The following is a 20,539-nucleotide window of genomic DNA, read 5'->3' on the forward strand; positions in this document are numbered from 1 at the left end:
CTTGCATGGCATCCACTATCGCTCTACTATTTTTAGTTTCTGCAGATGGGATTTTCCAGTCTACATCTGGCATATTAAAGTCACCCACGATCACCACTTCTCCCTTCTTACCTATCTTATGGATGTCTTCAACCAGATCTCTGTCCAGCTCTTCCTTTTGGTTTGGAGGCCTGTAAACCACTCCAATATAAATGGACGCTCCGTCATCTTTTTTTAGGTCGACCCATAGAGCTTCTTCATTACCCCAACTTCCTTGTAGCTCAGATGCTTGGATGTTGTTTCTGACATAAAGAGCCTAAACACCTCTATCATAGCCCCCCCTCAGTCGTCTCTTCTCCAAGCTGAAAAGTCCTAACCTCTTTAGTCTTTTCTCATAGGGGAGTTGTTCCATTCCCCTTATCATTTTGGTAGCCCTTCTCTGTACCTTCTCCATCACAATTATATCTTTTTTGAGATGCGGCGACTAGAATTGTACACAGTATTCAAGGTGCGGTCTCACAATGGAGCGATACAGAGGCATTATGATATTTTCCGTTTTATTCACCATTCCCTTTCTAATAATTCCCAACATTCTGTTTGCTTTTTTGACTGCCGCAGCACACTGAACTGACGGTTTCAATGGGTTATCCACTATGACGCCTAGATCTTTCTTGGGTTGTAGCACCTAATATGGAACCCAACATTGTGTAATTATAGCATGGGTTATTTTTCCCTATATGCATCACCTTGCACTTATCCACATTAAATTTCATCTGCCATTTGGATGCCCAATTTTCCAGTCTCACAAGGTCTTCCTGCAATTTATCACAATCTGCTTGTGATTTAACTACTCTGAACAATTTTGTGTCATCTGCAAATTTGATTACCTCACTCGTCGTATTTCTTTCTAGATCATTTATAAATATATTGAAAAGTAAGGGTCCCAATACAGATCCCTGAGGCACTCCACTGTCCACTCCCTTCCACTGAGAAAATTGTCCATTTAATCCTACTCTCTGTTTCCTGTCTTTTAGCCAGTTTGCAATCCACGAAAGGACATCGCCACCTATCCCATGACTTTTTACTTTTCCTAGAAGCCTCTCATGAGGAACTTTGTCAAACGCCTTCTGAAAATCCATGTATACTATATCTACTGGTTCACCTTTATCCACATGTTTATTAACTCCTTCAAAAAAGTGAAGCAGATTTGTGAGGCAAGACTTGCCCTGGGTAAAGCCATGCTGACTTTGTTCCATTAAACCATGTCTTTCTATATGTTCTGTGATTTTATTTATTTATTTATTTTTAGTTTTTATAAACCGACGTTCCTGTATAATATACATATCAAACATTTTGATGTTTAGAACACTTTCCACTATTTTTCCTGGCACTGAAGTCAGGCTAACCGGTCTGTAGCTTCCCGGATCGCCCCTGGAGCCCTTTTTAAATATTGGGGTTACATTTGCTATCCTCCAGTCTTCAGATACAATGGATGATTTTAATGATAAGTTACAAATTTTTACTAATAGGACCTTGTTTTTGAGCCCCAGATCTTTTTTTGCTTAAACATTTTTGCTTAAAATTTTTATTACAAATTTTGATCATGCATACATGTTGTGGTGGCACTAGTCATAGCTCTGGTTTTATGCATCATAGCAATGTTAGATGTGACTCTAGTCTCATGTATATCAGTGTTGCTGAGCATGGCTGTGGTTGAGAGCCACTTCGGGTTATTAACTTGCCCAATTGTACTGAAAGTTATCAGCCAGGAAGTTTGACTGATGTACTGAAGACCACTGTGGTGAGGGGAGGACTACAAGATCCATGTGGTCCGGTGCTGTGTGTGTGTGTGCGATCGGGTGGCATATTACTATCTCTTTGGGACCCTATTGGTGGTGGTTGATTGTGGGGTTGCTACCAAAGCGAGAGAGACATGGGTCCGGCCAAGATGGGTGATTTTGGCTCTATGCCCCATGCAGGGCCGTATATTCACCCAGTTCCCTACAGTAAGGGCACCTATATGGCCCTAGCTAACATCTAGGCTTGCATTGCTGTTGTGGTTACAGAGGCACAGTTGTATGTGTCATAACATTGTTGCCCATGGTATGCTGCAGACAGTTTTAGGTTTAGAGCCCCATCTGTAGTGGACATTCATGTCCCATGAAGGGCCTACCCTATTCCAATCTGTTCCAGGATCATATTGGATTACCCTGCCCACCTGATAAGTTGCTTATCTCATGGGGGACTCATTGTACACTGAATTCAGGGACCCACAAGGTAGATTGGAAGGTGGTGGGGTGGGTATCGAGCACTGTCTGCACTTAAGTATTTTTTTAGGATGGGAGTGGGCAGGGGAATTGGGACTGAAGGCTTCAAATTTTGTGTTAAGTTTTATTTTGCAGCCATTTAACCAGCTATTTTTTAAATATAGCTGGTTAAGTAATAAGTTATCTGGCTACATGAGGCTGGATAACTTTCAAACTAACAAGTTAAATTTAAACATAAATCAAACATAACTGATTAGATTTGAATGTAATTTGGCTAAAGGTAGCTGAATAAATTTAGACAATTTAGACAAATATATTCAATGGGACATTTATCCTGGTGATTATTCAGGACAAGTTATCTAGCCTATTTTAACCAGATAATTAGTCTATTTATTTAAAAGTACTTATTACTCACGCCCTCCTATACATTTCGGGGCGGGATACAATAAAACATTTAGCATTTGTAAAACAGAATAACAATTAAACATCAACAGGACAAAATTAAATTTCTACTACTTGTGCCCAAAGCTACGAAGTGAAGAGAGCAGAGTTGGCAAAGAACGTACCATTTGCAAGTTATTGGTGAGATGGGCAAAAACTTCATTAAATACTACTCACCAGCTTTCTGAATATTGGCCTCCATATATTTTGGGGTATAAAAAATGTAAAGCAAAGATGAATCTCTTATGCACTTTTATTTTTGCCATTAATTGTTTTGTAGGTGTTGGAAATCTACCAAGATCATCAAGTCAGCGCAGCACACTTACATACCAAAGAAATAATTATTCTCCCAACACAACAGCTACCTATGCAGAACCCTACAGGTCCATGCAGTATCGAGTGTCCGAATCTGGGTATAGCAGACTGCAACATGTAACACCAACTGCTGATGGTGCAACAAGATCTCCATCCATAGACAGCATTCAGAAAGACCCTAGGCAAGTAGTAATTCATACTTCTGAGCATTATACACAGAATCCATATAATTCTGTGAGTCTATCATTTTTCATATAAATTGAAAATAGAAGCCATTGTGACTAATTTCATGATGTAATTTATTTTCTTAGTTACCTCCTGTATACAAAAAAAGTTTTATGGTAAACCAGTGGGTAATATGTTTCTTGGGTTTTTGTTTGATAAATGCAAACATATCTATTTGTAACAAAATAGATGACAGCAGAAAGACCAACAAAATTTGTCTGTGCCATCATTTAAGCAAATTCCTCGAAGTGAATTTCAGAAAAAATAGATTTGTGTATAAGGACCTCAACTTTATAACCGTTTGCTTGAAAAGCATAAGAAAGAGCCTTTACTACTAAAATTTAGGAAAAAGTGTTGGAAAGTGTTTTTATTTCAACAAGAATTTAAGTCCTAAATCTAATAAGCCATGCTTAGTCACTCTTATAATGAGATTGATTTCTTAAATTTGTGTTCCTTAAATCTGTGTGGGTGATTTTGTTTTAATCAGTTTTTTTAGTTTTAAGAGCATCTGTTGTTTGTTATTATTAACTGTTATATATTTGTTTATTATTTTATGATCTTAAGGTGTCCGTTTGCTATTTATTTTCGGTCTTTATTTTGTGTTTAACTTTATATACATTTTCTTATTGTTATATGTTATGGATGTCAACTTGTAAACCACTTAGAAATTGATTTGCGATATAGAAAACCCCAAAATAAATAAGATCCATCCAGTCTGCTTAGTTATTTCTTTCCACTTTCACTTGATTTATCCCAACTGCCAGTCATAGAGCATTTCTGCTGTAAAATATTGCTTCTTATCTAAGATAGTTTGTCATCTTCCTCCTTCGTACGCCACCTTCTTGGGTTGCTAAGTATTAAGGTGACCAACTGCCCGTTTTGAACTGGGCAGTCTGATTTTTTTCGTCAGTTGTACAGTGTCCAGTTCCAAGTGTCACCTGGCTATTTTCTAAGTTGACTTAGAAAATAGCCACTGCTATTACTAGCATCAGTAGCATGGGATAGACTTAGTTTTGGATACTGCCAGGTTCTTATGGTCTGGATTGGCCCCTGTTGGAAACAGGATGCTGAGCTTGATGGACCCTTGGTCTAACCCAGTATGGCATGTTCTTATGACACTGTAAAATCCGGTCAAAGCAGCAGGCAGGAGACAAAGAACAAGTTATGCATTCTCAGAAGAGTGCTGTGTGCTCTGATCCTCCCCCTTTTATGCAGTTTGCTCTCAATGGAAGTTGCGTCTTATAGATGTGACATTTGCTGCCAGCAAGTTTTAAAAACTTGCAGCTCAACATGTTAGCCCCTTTGGCCACCAGACCTCTACCTGCCTGTTTGCCGCTGCTGGTAAAACTTCTGGTGCCAGCCTGCTAACGCCTGAGTACTTGCTGTCCTGCCTCTCCTTTTACCGCCCTCTCCCTCCCCTTTCCAGAAGCAAAGTGTGAACACGTCTCAGTGCATCTGTATAGGGATGGGGAATGCCTCTCCTTGGGCGCTCAGTATTAAAGCAGAGCCAAGCCGGGAGCCTCAGAGAGGGTGAGGAGAGAGGTTGACAGTGCTGCGCCGCTGTACATCACCTGTGCAGTGTGTGGCAGAAGGGACCTGAAGCTGTTGCACTGTCAGCATCACTTTCTCCAGAGGAAGTGGTACTGACAGAGTGACAGTTGCAGACTGAAGGGGAGACTTAACACCATCAGGACCAGGTATGGAATTGGAAGATGCACAATAAGGAGGACTAGGAGAGCCAGGGATAGCCAGCAGGGGGGTGGGGGCAGGAGTGAGTGAGCAAGAAAAGAGGAGAGGGCGTGAGGTCAGTAGGGAGAGAGGAGAGAATATGGGTAGGGGAGAGGGAGGGAGACTGAAGAGAAAAGGGGGAAGAGACAGAAGAAATCTGAGATTAGAGAATAGGAGACTGAGTTGGGAGGACAGAGCATGGAGCAAGTGCAATGGGGGTGGGGTGAGGAGAGATTTTTGCTTGAAGGGTGAAGAAACTGATGGCTCCCTCACCCCAGCTCCCTCCTTTCCCCCCATCCACTGCCTCTTGCACTCAACCCTTCCATGTCCTCGACCCTCAGCCCTTTTCTCACCTGCTCCCAGCCATTTCTCCCTGCAGCCATTTATCCTTACTCCCTCATTTCTCTCCCTATACCCCCTTCATTCTTCAGCCCCTTCTTTCTCCTCTATTTCCTCCTTGCCTTTACCCCTGAAAAGGTACATTGATACCTCCACCACTCCAGGCCTGGGACCTGGCACTGTGCATTTTGGATGGTTTCTCTCCCTTCCCAGCATCCTTCTGGTGTCTCTGCCCTACACCTCCCTGCTAGCAGCATTTACTTTGCCCCCTGGTTTTGCCAACGGTGAACACTACAATATCCCAGTTATTCAAGGAAAATTCCCTGAACCCTTTATTTTATTTTATTTATTTTCTGCTTTTCGCACTTTTTCAGCACTTCAAGACAGATTACATTCAGGTACTGTAGGTTTTTCCCTATCCCCAGAGGGCTTACAATCTGTTTATACCTGAAGCAATAGAGGGTAAGGTCACAAGGAGTGGCAGCGGGACTTGAACCCTGGTCTCGCAGTTCATAGCCCGCTGCTCTAACCATTAGGCATCTCCTTCTCTCCCCTGCAACTCATAGGCGCGCACACTAGAGAAATTACAACCACCCCCCCCCCCTGGAATGCAACCACCCTTCTCCCTCCCCCATCTCAAGTAAATCATTAAATCATTCTTCCCTATTCCTGTTAGTATGAACTTACGATATCGATTTCATTTCTTGATTTTATTGTATGCAAATGAGGGGAGGGGCACCCCCACCACACACACACACACACACACCTCCGTCGAGTATCCAGTGTTCAGATCTGTGGAAATGTGGGCTACCCTACTTAAGCATACTAGATCCCCTGATTCGTTCACATCCAGCATCCTTCCTTTTCCATATCTAACCATAAAGTTTTGACATAATTTAAATAGCAGCCAATACTTGTATGACTGTTGCCCAAACATGTAGTCTGCTAGTTATGGCTTTCCTGGATAGTACCCAGCGACCATCAACCTGCTGCACCGACCGAGCCAACACAAGGTGTGCATAACCTGACAGACACTCCAGCTCTATGAGCAGCTACATTTCCACAAGGATTTCTAGTTAGTGCGTCAGCTGCTAGTTTATTCTGTCATCACAGTTAATTCTGTCATTAGTCCTGCATTTCTGATAGATTTTGTGACATTCATTCTGGCAGCCCTAATTTAAACATTATCAGGCAGTTATTAAATCAAATGAAACTGAGCCTTAACTGTAAAAAAAATAAATAAATAAATAAATAAATGGAAATTATGCTGTTGGAGTGTAGAATATCCACAGTCGATCAATCTAAGGTGGTTAATATAGAGAATGGGCCCATTGCACTAGGGAATAAAGTTAGAGACCTAGGTGTCTGGCTTGACCCTGAACTCACATTTAAAAAACATATTGCAATACAAAATTCAGGAAGGTTATTACAAATTATTAGTGCTCAAATGCCTAAAACCTTTATTAAATTATGAGGAATTCAGAACAGTATTACAAGCATTAATATTTACAAATTTAGATTATTGCAGTTCTTTGTTGTTGGCTCTTCCAAAAACATCGATTAGACCTCTTCAGATTTTGCAGAATTCTGCTGCCAGATTCATTTCTGGCATCAACAAAAAAATCACATTACCCCAGTCCTTGCGGAGCTACATTAGTTACATCAGATTTCATCGAAGACAACAATCTTCTCTTCACCCCACAACACGGCTTCCGAAAAAATCGAGGCACAGAATCCCTCCTCACCTCGTTGACAGACCTTATCTTATTGGGCCTCGACAAAGGAAACTCTTTCCTATTGATCTTGTTAGACCTATCCGCAGCGTTCGACACGGTCAACCACACCATCCTCCTAAACCAGCTGTCGTCCATTGGAATCAGCGGCACCGTCCTAGCCTGGTTCAAGACCTTTCTCAATAACAGAGGCTACAAAGTTAAACTCCAAAACAAGGAATCCTCAAGATTCGACGCTGTCATAGGAGTCCCACAAGGTTCTTCATTATCTCCGACTCTATTCAATATTTACCTTCTTCCTCTCTGCCAACTTCTCACCGACCTCAATCTAAAGTATTTCCTATACGCAGATATTCAAATCATCATCCCCATCAAAGACACATACTCTAAAACTCTTGACTACTGGGAATCATGCCACCAGAAAATCAAACAACTACTCAACAGCCTACACCTCATCTTAAACTCCTCCAAGACAGAAATCCTACTCATCTCTCCTGAGAACAATAGCTCTAACACTACTCTTCCTACCAACCTACCTAACTCACAAGTTAGAGACTTAGGAGTGATAATAGACAACCGGCTAAACTTCAAAGCACATATCAACAAAACAACCAAAGACTGTTTCTATAAACTCCAGGTCCTGAAAAGGATAAGACCTCTTTTCCATGCTCAAGACTTCAGAACGATCATCCAAGCAGTCATCTTTTCAAAATTAGACTATTGCAATTCACTATTGCTAGGTCTGCCCTCATCCTATTCCAAACCATTACAGATGGTTCAAAATTCAGCAGCCCGACTACTAACAGGCGCAAGAAAGAGAGACCACATATCTCCCATCCTGAAAGAGCTACATTGGCTACCCGTACACTTTCGAATCATGTATAAAGCCATATGTGTCATCTTCAAAACTATACTTCAACGCATTTCCCTCGATCTACAAATCCCTCTCCAAGTATACAATTCGACAAGACCCACCAGAGATGTTTACAGAGGCGCCCTCCAAGTTCCCCCTGCGAAAACGACCAGACACATTACCCTAAGAGATCGTGCCACCTCCACAGCTGGCCCTTCTCTGTGGAATTCCATTCCTACAGATCTCAGACTGGAACCCTGCCTCCTAACTTTTAGGAAAAGACTTAAGACTTGGTTATTCAAGCAAGCTTTCCCAGACACAATCTAATGACACAATCCAAGGACTCCTCAAAACATTCAGCCATTAACCATGCCATTTGTACATAGTATTTAATTTAATTTGTATATTGTCTAACCATTTATTCTTTCCTATCTCCTCCTTCTCCAAGTTCTGCGTCCCTTGTTAATTGTAACTGTCTCCTTCGGTCACCACAGTTCTAGTTTGATGTATTTAATGCACTCCCGTTTCATGTAAACCAGCAAGATATGTTCTCATGATTGCCGGTATATAAAAACCTTAAATAAATAAAAATAAATAAATAAAATTGAATTTAGAATACAATATAAAACTTTATGCTTAATACATAAAGCGGTCTACGCCGAACAAGTAGATTGGATGAATGCAGTTATTCGCATCCATACTCCCCAGCTAAATTTACGGTCAGCAGGCAAAGGTCTTCTCACAATCCCCTCAGTTTCCACAGCCAGACTTACATCTGTTAGAGAAAGGGCGGTGTCATTAGCAGGTCCAGGTCTTTGGAATTCCCTACCTGTTTAATTAAAGCTTCAGGGTAACTTAAAAGAGTTTAAGAAAACTTTGAAAACCTGGTTATTTGTTCAAGCTTTTCAAGCAGTAGCTAGTTAGAAGCATCATTTTAGTTTAGTTCTTTTTAATAATTTTAGTTCTAGATTTGAGTATCTTTTAATTTACTTATGTATTAGTATTTTTATGATTGCTTTTCTTTTTTTTATGAAATTTATGTACTTTTTATTCCTTTTTATGTATTTTATGTTTTTACTATTTTAAGAAACATTGTTAACTGGTGTGAAGGTTTGTACCAACACCGGTATAAAAAAAACTAATCAAATAAATAAATAATACCCAGGAGGCGTATTTTAAGTACTTTAAACACAAGTTGTATGTGTAGTGGTCTAGTAGAAGTAGTAGAGACAAAATGGTAACAGAATTCAAGAAAGCAAGGAATAAGCACAGAGGATCCTTAGTTGTGAAGGAAATGCCAAAGATCAACTGGGGTCTATAGCATTGCACTAGGAATTTATTTACAAAATTTATACCCACTCAGTCCATAGTTCTAAGCAGTTTACAAAGTATATTCATAGTTAAAATATTAAAAACATAAATCATATAAATACTAAAAGATTTAAAACAGATAAACAGTTTCAGTGATAACAAAAATAAAATATTTTTAAAAAACATAACTTGAACAGACATCTCACCAATCTGAATATTCATCTGTTAGCATGCTGGGAGTAGTGGTAATGCTATTTATGCCCAGATTAAAGCCATACATAACACAATTTACTCAGTTATGAAACTAGGCAGCCTAAATGAGCCTCTCAGTTCTTATCTGCCCTCAGATTCGATATTACCTACCACTAGATCATTATGAGAGTCATGTCTTTGAATAGTGTTAGCTAAAGAAGTAGAGGAGGAAAACTCGCAGGGGGCAAGGACAGACTCTCATACAGCACTCCTGCCTGAATCTTTCAGGCAGACAGAAGCCTCGCACATCTGAGGAAGGTGGAAAGGAAAGGATAAACATTCTGAGACTGCTAGGGGGCAGGGGTCTAACCAGGAGACCCAGAAGTTGTCAGAAACTAGAGACCAGTCAAAATGGGAGCGTGATAATCTTATGCACTGCCACTGCAGATTAAAATTCATTTGTAAAGCACATACCAGATATACATAGTGCTATACAAAGACACACAAGAGACAGTCCCTGCTCTTTGGAGACAAACAGACCAAATACAAGAGGCTTTAAGTTAACAGGGAATTATGATGGGGGGGGGGGGGGAACTAAACTAGATAGATTAGAGGAGGGAATAATTGAGGAAGTGGTAACTTTGACTAAAGCTGCAAGAAATGATGCTTCTTAAGAGTTTATATAAGAAAAAACTGAGATGATTTTATGTCCTTAAGAAAAGAGTATGCAGAGGCCCCAAATTGAAACCCAAACTGATCATTTCAAATTAGGTTAAAACCAATCTACTACGGTGGAGGAAGTGATGTCACTCTTCATGCGAGCAGCCTGAATGTGCTGCTCTTCACGCACCTCGGGCTAAAGCAGGCAAACCGCGTGGTTTTCATTTTAATTTGGCGCTCCAGCAAACTCACCGAGTCCCGAAGCTCGGGACATGGCAACAAAACGCAAGGTAAATGATTTGCGCAAGTTCTCCTACACTCGGGGCAGCGACGATCTCGGCGGCAAAAAATCCAAAATGGCGCCGGAGGACCCGCTCTCGGAGAGCGAGGAGGGAGCGCCCGACCCGACAGCTCACACCAGCGAATTCCCATCACGTTCAGAATTGAGAGGCTGGTTCACTGAGCTAAGGCAGGACATTAAAACCTGTAAGGCAGAGATCACCAGTCTTATAGCTGAGATGAGGGAAGAGACTGCTGCCCTGGGCCGGCGTGTAGATGAAGCTGAGATCCGGCTGGACACCCAGGGGGAAGGATGGGTCCAGATGCAGGCAAGTCATCAGGCCCTGCAAGCCACCTGTCAGGCACTAGCTGACAAGGTGGAAGATATGGAAAATCGTAGCAGGAGGAGCATCTCCGGATAAGGGGGATGCCTGAGTCAGAGGACTTTGGGGACTGTTTCGCTGTAGTTGAAAAAATTTCCACTTTTCTTCTGGAAACTGAGGCAAACTTAACAGAGGCGGCCATGCCCAACATTCTCATTGAAAGGGCGCACAGAACATTGGGACCTAGGATTGCCAACAGACCCAGAGACATAGTAGTGTGCTTTCACTCCTTAGCTCTTAAGGAAAAGCTTTTCAATATATCCCGGCGTAAGCGCACATGGCTCTGGGAGGGCCACGACAATGCCAACTTTGCTGATCTATCTTCTGCTACCTTAAAAAGGTGCCAGGACTTTCGATGTGTTACCACCAAGCTTATAGAGGCCAACATTCGGTACCGGTGGCTTTTTCCAGGGGGCCTGTCCTTTATGATACAGGGAGTTACATACAGAGCCAAGATGGTGCTGGAAGCAATCGCGATCCTGAAGGAGGCCGGCATTACCATTGATGCTCCTCTCGCTGCGAAGGGAGAAGGCTCTAACTTGGTCCACCTTGCGACTACAATCAGCCTCGCTGGCAGTGGGTCCCTAAGGGACGGAAAAGGCTTCAGAGGAACACCGAGAATGGCAGTCCAAACTAAGCCCTGGAGTGACTGAGTATTTAACCCGAACATGTACTGTGGTTTATTTTTGCCGCAGAGCAGAAAAACTGGCGGTTCATTAATGTTTACTTTATCACCCGTTACAGGTGCCATGAGGAGAGACTAGAGACTTCCTCCATGTCTCTTTGGAGCACAGGATTTGTGCTTCTGGGTATGAGGGGAGGGAGGGGGGAAGGGGATGGGATCTTTGCTTGCTGAAATGATGGTGATTTTTTTCAGATACACAAAGAGGTTTGATCCTGAGTGGCGGCCCAGTGGATAGTGGATGTGGGAGAAAGGGTGTTTTTCTTTAATGGTTACTTTTAAATTTTTTTCTCTTAATACTAAAGGGCTTAATTGCCCAGGTAAGCGTCGTTTACTTTTTAAGGAACTAGACCGCATGCAGCCAGATGTGGTCTTTCTCCAAGAAACCCACTTGAAGCGCTACCTGGGCCTCATGAAACATCCCAAATTTCCCTATCAATTCTGGGCGGCTGCTACTCCCTCTTCGAAGTATTCGGGAGCAGGAATTTTACTGCATAAAGATATCCACTTCGAATTTAAGGATCTTTCTACAGATCCCATGGGCAGAATGTTGTTGTTAAATCTCACTGGGGGGGTGGGAAATCCTTTTCTCTGATTTCTTTATATGGGCCTAATGCACATAAAGCAGACTTTTTTTTGGTCACTGAATCACACTCTGGCATCTAAGATAGAAGGATCTCAAATAATTGGAGGGGACTTTAATCTAACCCTTGATCCAGGTAGGGACACCTCCACAAGGGCTAGCTCTGATCCTAAGGTGGCTAGACGGGAAATTAGCCTGATGACTGATACGGGGGCTTTGGATATATGGCGCACGCGATTCCCAAAATCCAGGAATTACACATTCTACTCTTCCCCACATGGCAGCTATTCAAGGATTGATATGTTTTTGGGTAGCAGAAGCCTGTTACCTCGGGTAAAGGAAGTGGATATAGAAGCCATTTTTTGGTCTGATCACGCCCCCATTTGGTTTACCTTACAGCTTCAGGATTATGACAGGGGGGTGAGATATTGGAAGTTGAATGACTCCCTTCTCGATGACCAGGGTTTTATTTCTCAATTGGAACAAGATATTCAGGATTACTTATTAATGACACTGGGGAGGTGAACGCTGGGACTGTTTGGGAATGCTTAAAGCGGTATTAAGGGGTAAATTCATAGCGCGAGCCTCATATGTCAAACGCCAAAGGGAGGAATAACGGGCGCATCTGGTGCATAAACTAAATGCTTTAGAGAAAGTCCATAAAATGGACCCGACACATAGGGGCTCTTTAGTGCCCCTTGAGGCTGTGCGCACGGATAGCTTCCCTTGACGCGGCCGCTATCGCATATCAGCTTGAACGGACACAACAAAAATATTTTGAAGGAGGCAACAAAGCTGGAAAACTCCTGGCTCAAAGACTGAAGCGTAGACAGGATCAGGCCGCTATTGTTAAAATTAAAAGTCAAGAGGGAACCATGTTATCCAATAGCAAGGCCATTAGACAGCGCTTTCAACAATTTTACTCCGAGCTTTATTCCGCTGATGGCCATATATCTCAGAGTGCCATAGAGGAATATTTTATTTATTTATTTTAATTTTTTCTATACCGGCAATCGTGATAACATCACATCAAGCCGGTTTACAATAAACAATGGGGTAATAACCGGAACCAAGAACAAATATGTAATATACATATTATAAATGCAGTTACAATAAACAAGGAAACATGCAACTGGGAGTAAGAAGAAGAAAAGATAGTAACTTTAACATGGTGTATAAACCTGTAGAAGGTAAAGTTTTCAAAAAAAAAAAATAAAAATTAATTGTATAATTTACAATGAGTTGTTCAGTTCAAAAATGCAGTTTTTAATAATAAAGAAGAAATCATAAGTAATGAAGATACTGGGTGTTTATAAAGTTTAGAAGAAGATTATCAGGATGGTTATAAAAGAAAATTGTTGCTTGGAATTTGAAAATCAGAGAGAATTATTTTTAGTCTGAGTCTGGGAAGGCTTGTTTGAAAAGCCATGTTTTGAGTCTTTTTCTGAATGTCAATAAGCAGGGTTCTTGTCTAAGTTCCGTTGGTATGGAGTTCCAAAGAGTGGGTCCTGCTGTGGAGAAAGCCCTATCTCTATAAGTTATGTGGAAGGAAGTTTTGGAGGGCGGTACCTGCAGAGACTCTTTGTAGTACTCTCTTATGGGTCTGGAGGAAGTATGCTTTATGAAAGGGATTTGTAGGTTGAGAGGAGCGATTTGTTGGATGGATTTATAGATTATGGTGATTGACTTATAAAGAATTCTGAAATGGATTGGCAGCCAGTGTAAATCTTTAAGGATCGGGGTGATGTGCTCTCTTCTCCTTGTATTTGTTAGAATTCTAGCTGCCGTATTTTGAACCATTTGTAGCGGTTTGGTATGTGCTGATGGGGTACCTAATAATAAAGAATTGCAATAGTCTAGCTTGGAGAAGATTATTGCTTGTAGGATAGTCCTGTAGTCATGAAAGTGGAACAGTGGTCTTATTCTTTTTAGAACATTCAGTTTATGGAAGCAGTCTTTAGTGGTTTGATTTATGAAAGCTTTTAGGTTAAGCCTATTATCGATTATTGCGCCCAAATCTCTTACTTTTATTGTTTGTAGATTAGTTGGAAAGATTGAGGGGGTGTGGCTTATTTCAGATGATATGAGAAGAAGTTCTGTTTTTCAGGAATTTAGGATTAAATTCATACTGGAAAGGAGGGAGTTGATTTCTTGCAGACAATATTCCCAAAGATCGAGGGTTTTTTTATGGATTCTTTGATTGGTATCACAATCTGGACATCATCTGCATAAAGGTAGTGTTTAAGGTTCAAATTGTTTAATAGATGGCAGAGAGGGAGGAGGTAGATGTTAAAGAGGGTGGGAGAGAGGGATGAACCTTGGGGAACTCCTTGAGATGAAGGGTAGCATTTAGATTCTTTACTGTGTATTTTTACCTTGAAGCCTCTATTTTTCAAGAATGAGTGGAACCAGGACAGTGCAGAGCCTGTTATGCCGATGTTCAATAGTTGGTTAAGGAGCATGGAGTGGTTAACAGTATCAAAGGCGGCTGAGAGGTCCAAGAGAATCAAAAGGTAGGACTGGCCTTTATCTAGGCCTAGGATGAGGTAGTCTGTTAAGGAAATTAGTAGAGATTCTGTGCTTAACGATTTCCTGAAGCCATATTGTGAAGGGTGGAGAATTTTGTGGTCTTCCAGGTAGTCTGATAATTGAGAATTAACCAATTTTTCCATGACTTTAGCAATGAATGGGAGGTTTGAGATAGGGCGAAAGTTGGAGGGGTTGTCTGGATCTAACTTTGGGTTTTTTAAGAGCGGTTTGATTGATGCCATTTTGAGGTCGTCAGGGTAGAGTCCTTTAGATAAAGAGCAGTTTATTATGTCTGCCAGAGCTTTGGATATGGTGTCCGGAATAAGGAGGAGTAATTTGGAAGGGATTTGGTCTAATGGGTGTGTCGATGGTTTCATCTTTTTCAGTATTCTAAGGATCTCAGAAATTGTAATTGGTTCAAATGAATTGAGTGAGATGTGTTTGTTATGGTGTATATATGTGCTGTGTGAGGAAGAAGTATTGGGCGAATTTTTAGAAAGGAGGTTAGCTATTTTGTTGTTGAAGAAGAGAGCGAGCTCCTCTGCTTTTTCTTGTGCTTTGTTAAATGGAATGTCAGGAGTTTGGATTTGAGTTAAATTAGAGACGTAGGTAAAAAGGGCTTTAGCATCAAAGATCATATGATGGATCTTATGAGCATAGAAGTCTCTTTTGATTTTTTGCAAGGAATTTTTGTAGTTGTGGAGAGCAAGTTTGTAGGTAGAAAGGGTGGACGCTGAAGGAGATTTGCGCCATTTGCTTTCTTTCCGTCTGAGGGAAAGTTTTAGATTTTGTAGTTCTTCATTAAACCAAGGTTGTTTTTTTGGAATGTTGTGTTTTAGTTTTTTTGTTATTAGAGGACAGAGTTTATTAGCTGCAGTTTCTGTAATATTATTCCATGAGTGAAGTGCTGAATTTGGAGAGGAAAGGTCCATGTGGGGTAGTTCTAAGACTAGGTGGTTGTGGAGGTCCTCGGATGCACAAATTTTCCTGTAGGAGAATTGTTGAGGAGGGGCGGGGTGCTGTTTTTTTTGTGCCAGTGTGATGGTGGTTGAGATTAGCGAGTGGTCCGACCAGGGTATTGGTTTGCAGATCGGTTGAGTTGAATTAGCAATACCAGAATTGGTGAAGATAAGGTCCAATATATGACCTGCTTTATGGGTGGGTTTCTTGATAATCTGATTGAAACCTAAAGCAGACAAGGCGGTAATGAAAGTTTTCCCATTTGTAGATAGAGATGGATTGTTGACATGTAAATTGAAGTCACCAAGTATAATTGCTGGAGAATCTAAATTAATGTGGGAGACTATTAGTTCCAGAAGAGGAGAGGCATCTAAGTCAAGAAGGCCTGGGGGAGCATATACAAGAAGGATTTGGAGATGGTTTGATTTGAAAAGGCCTGTTTCCAGTTTGGTAGAAGAGTTAACAGAGTATTGGGTGAAATTCAAATCTTTTTTGGTAGCAAGAAGAATTCCTCCACCTTTTCTTTTCTGTCGGGGAATGGAGAAGAAGTCATATGAATGAGTAGGTAATTGGTTAATATCTGGAGAACTCCTACCTGACAGCCCTTGAGCCCTCACAGCAGTTTATATTAAATAAGGATATCTCGGAACTTGAAATCCGAATGGCCATCAAAGACCTAAAACCCGGAAAATCGCTGGGCTTAGATGGATATACGGGGCGATTTTATAAACAATTTGTTTCCTTTCTCGCCCCAATCATGGTCAAATTCTTTAAGTCATTGAAAGAAGGGCAGTCGCTTTCCCCATTAGCCAACGCAGCTGACATAATGATCCTGGCTAAACCTGGAAGGGACCCTACAGTGTGCGGGTCATATAGACCGATATCCCTCATTAATATTGATTTGAAGATTCTTGCCAAAATTTTAGCTAATCGGTTGAATGGGTTTCTTGCCCAAATTATTCACCCGGATCAGGCAGGATTTATTCCGGGACGCCAGGCCAGTGATAATGTACATAAAATCCTGGATATGATTTGGTGGGTTAAACATAAGATACCAACGGTGTCTCTCTCGGTCGACGCCGAGAAAGCCTTCGATGTGGTCCATTGGCCTTATTTATTTGTCTTATTAAAACGACTGAACTTTGGGGAAAATTTAATTCAGTGGCTTCATCAGCTCTATCATAACCCTTTGGCGTGTATAAAGATTAATGGGGGATACTCGCCCACTTTCCAGGTTCAGAGGGGCACTAGGCAGGGGTGTTCTTTGTCACCCCCTGCTATTTGCTATTTTTCTTGAACCACTGGCAAACCAAATTCGACGAAACGCAGAGATCTGTGGCGTTCATGTGGTCACTTTCTCAACAAAATTATTGCTCTTTGCGGATGATATTTTGCTTTTGGGCACTGATCCAGAGTAGTCCCTCTCACCAGTATCCCAAACACTTGAGGCATTTGGTAAGGTTTCGGGATTTCGCATAAATTGGGAGAAATCGGAGATCCTTAATGTGAATGTTTCTTCCGATATGGAGACGTCCCTGTGGGAGAAATTTCGATTTCGCTGGTCCCAAAATCATATCAAATGTTTAGGAGTTTACATTGATCAAATCTTGAGTAGCACTAATCTCAATTATGATAAACTGTGGGCCCAAATTACTAGAGATCTAGAGGAGTGGAATCGTTATCGGATATCCTGGTTTGGGAGGCTTGCTTCTGTAAAAATGACTATACTACCCAAATTCCTTTACTTATTTCAAACCCTTCCACTGGCTATTCCTAAGCAGAGTCTTCTTACCTGGCAGAAGCTCCGTTTATCCTATATATGGGGGGGCCAAAGACCTAGAATTGCCCGCAAGGTTTTTTACAAATCCAAAACTCAGGGGGGGGGGGGGGGGTCTGGGAGTACCCAACTTAGAGCGGTACTATATGGCAGCCAGATTTAAGACGCTGGTGGAATGGCACAGGAGTTCTCTACAGAAACCATGGGTATTGTTTAGCCAACAACTGGTGAATCCAGTCCCACTATCTAGCTTTCTCTGGCAGCCAAAAAAGACATGGATTATACAGCCCCGAGAAGTCCTGCCGCCCTCTATGCTATTACCCTTGCAGCTTTGGGAATCGAGGAAATCATGGTTAGTGGGAGTTCAAGAATATTACCACAGCACATGTTTGTATGCCAACTCCTTCTTCACACCGGGGTTAGAGAGTTATGCCTTCCAGGGATGGGCTAGGAAGGAGATTCAACTTTGGGTCAGATTTGGGGGGCACAGGGTCTGTTAGGCTTTTCTGAGCTACAACAGAAATATGATCTGCCGCGCTCCGACTTGTATTTGTATCTACAGCTCCGCCACTTTGCAGAGTCCAATCATCTTCAGGGGCACTTTGCACAGGGGAAATCTGATTTTGAGCTCTTATGCTTAAATACACATCAGACATCTAAATTACTTTCGAATGTCTATGCTTTCTTGGGTAAAGAGAACTATCTGAAACCCACCTACGGAAAGGCATGGGAAGCGGACTTGAATATAACCTTATCTCAAAGTGCTTGGGAAGAGATTCTCTCTAATACCGGTAGGGGTCTCATAGCCACACATATAATTGAAAACTCGTGGAAAATGGTGCTGCGGAGGTACTAGTCTCCAGAATGATTAAACCGCATGTCCCCATTGATTTCCAAACAGTGTTGGAGGGGCTGTCCTACAATTGGCAGCTTTTTTTCATATGTGGTGGGACTGTGCAGTACTACGGCCATTATGGATTCAATTGGAAACGTGGTTGACCCAGTTGTACCGCACCCCATTTGTATTCTTCCCCAGCAGGCTCTGTTGGGCTTTCCCTTATCCCAGGGGAAGGTTCCATCTGACGCCATGGCTAATTTTATCTTCTCGGCCACTAGAATTGAAATAGCGAGAAGATGGAAATCCCCTCAGATTCCCTCCTTAGCGGAAGTGCAAAGTAAAGTGGAGCAAATTTATAGGTTAGCAGAAATTACGGCCCATCTCCGGAAAAATATGGGAGGATTTCAGGTTACCTGGCGCAAATATTATGTGTGGAAGGAGGGTTTGGGTAGTTCCTCTAATGCTTAAGGGATGGTTATAAGGTCTGCAGGGAGGTGTCTGATATTCTTGATTAATCTCCAGTATATAATTCACTTAGGAGTCCATGAATATTGCGATCTGATACAAGTATACGTGTGTTTTATGATCCTGTTAAAGGCAATCTGATATCACCTTCATATTATTGGAAAGGGGAGGCGGGGACAAAGATTTTCTATACATGTATTGCATTTACAACTGTTATCAGGCATTGAAACACATCAAGGACACAGTAAAGGCACAAGACTATTGAAGTTTTACAATGCTTTTAATTGCATAATTTTTCCGAGCATTTATAATGGTGCTTTCCGATGTAAGTAATGCACATTCCATTCTGTATTGTTGTTATGCAGTTTGATTTTTGTACTGTTACAAAATTGAGCAATAAAACTTTCAAACTTTAAAAAAAAAAAAAAAAAACCAACAATCTACTACAAATAAAACAAGGGAAAAGATTTAAAGTCTGAACAGTGAGTCATACATAAGGTTTAATTGAGGGCAGGGATCAATTAATTTAATTGAACAAAGATGTAAGAGTGGCCACAACCAATCTATATAAGAAAAATGACATGGGGTAGGTAGGGAGGACAGAGAAACTCACCCCCAGCCCTTCCCATTATTAGGGAGGCATATAATACATAGCCCACAAAGGATTGCCAGAGAACAGAGAGTATTTTATACAGAAAATATTGCCCCAACTGGCTTTAAAGGCTGAGGGCTATACTTTGATCTTATACATATCTGAGAACCAGAAAACAAATCTGCATTTAGATGGCTGCTTAAGCCCAGTCCCTTTATTCCTTCTTTTTTTTTTCACAGAAATTTTAAACATTCTAAGCAACAAGTAACAGGAGAATGTAAATATTTTAAGCAACTGCCAATCAAACCATAATTAAAAAAAATATTCCTTTTAGCCTACCGGGGAGTAGAGAGAATCTATAGCGGGAGAAAAATTGCCCAACTGTCCTTACTAAAGACTGAGCTATCCTTTGATCTCATGTATATCAAAGAGACCCAGAAAACAACTGGACTCTTAGCAAGCTATTTAAGCCCAGCCCCTTTTTCCCTTGAAGTAAACACTGCAAAGCTTAATGCCAGTGGCTTAAAAGCATATCTATGTGCAATTTAGAAGACTTGTGGTGGTAGCCTAGAATTTGGGATTGGCCTGTGTGCTTCTTTCCACTGATAGTTTGCCCTGGAGGCACGGGGAATGAACTGTGCTGTATCTCTGTACTAACACACCTGGAGAAGGAATAAAAGCACTATTTGTTCAAGTTTTGCCTGGCTGTGTCGTCATTTCAGACATCCTGGCAGAGGGCCCTGTGCATGTTACAGTAGTGGCCCTCTTGGTCAAGCTTTCACTCTCTCTCCACTGTTTTGCAGCTAAGAATACTCTGTGCTTTTCCCATGCCTTCTTGTAGTTCATTTTTATTTCAGCTGCCTCCATCTGCTCCAGGAGAGTGTTCCACACATCCACAACGCCTTTCCATGATAAATATTTCCCGCATTTTTAATATTCATTCATAACTTTAATCCAGTTAATGTTTTTTGTTTTTTATAGAGAGAGAGAGAGATTTGTCAACCTCTTATGAAATCTTTTCACCTCAAATTAATTTTGAAAAGTATCTTAAAGTGAAGAGTAGATACTCTTCATGTTTACCATGTTATTGTGTATATTTTTACCATGTTATAATGTAAAATAGTTATAATATACCATGTTATAATGTAAAATAGGGCGGACCTCCCCCCTATTTCTCAGTTTCCTGTAAACCGATGTGATATTTCGATCGAATGTCGGTATATAAAAGAAAATAAATAAATAATAACAAATTATAGAAAATATATTTTCTCAAAGAATTCCTAGTATGTTCTGGAAAATTGATAAGGATAGTACTGTGGATAAAACATAGAACTATAGAAGATTACAATAGATAAGGACCGCAGGGCCCATGCAGTCTGCCCAAACTACTTTCTGCTGCATACTGTAA

The 20,539-nt window shown here is 41.1% G+C and overlaps 1 protein-coding gene across 7 annotated transcripts in view; it reads left to right on the plus strand.

Annotated features, from left to right (window-relative positions):
- The window catches only part of PKP4 (plakophilin 4), a 578,155-nt gene that overhangs the window by 319,750 nt on the left and 237,866 nt on the right, over positions 1-20,539 (plus strand). For all 7 annotated transcript variants that reach the window (XM_029605541.1, XM_029605538.1, XM_029605537.1 and 4 more), the window contains one exon: positions 2,968-3,184. In XM_029605541.1, the coding sequence (XP_029461401.1) occupies positions 2,968-3,184 (217 nt within the window). The remainder of the gene's footprint in view (positions 1-2,967; positions 3,185-20,539) is intronic.

This window comes from Rhinatrema bivittatum, chromosome 6, assembly GCF_901001135.1.
Source record: "Rhinatrema bivittatum chromosome 6, aRhiBiv1.1, whole genome shotgun sequence".
NCBI lineage: Eukaryota > Metazoa > Chordata > Amphibia > Gymnophiona > Rhinatrematidae > Rhinatrema > Rhinatrema bivittatum.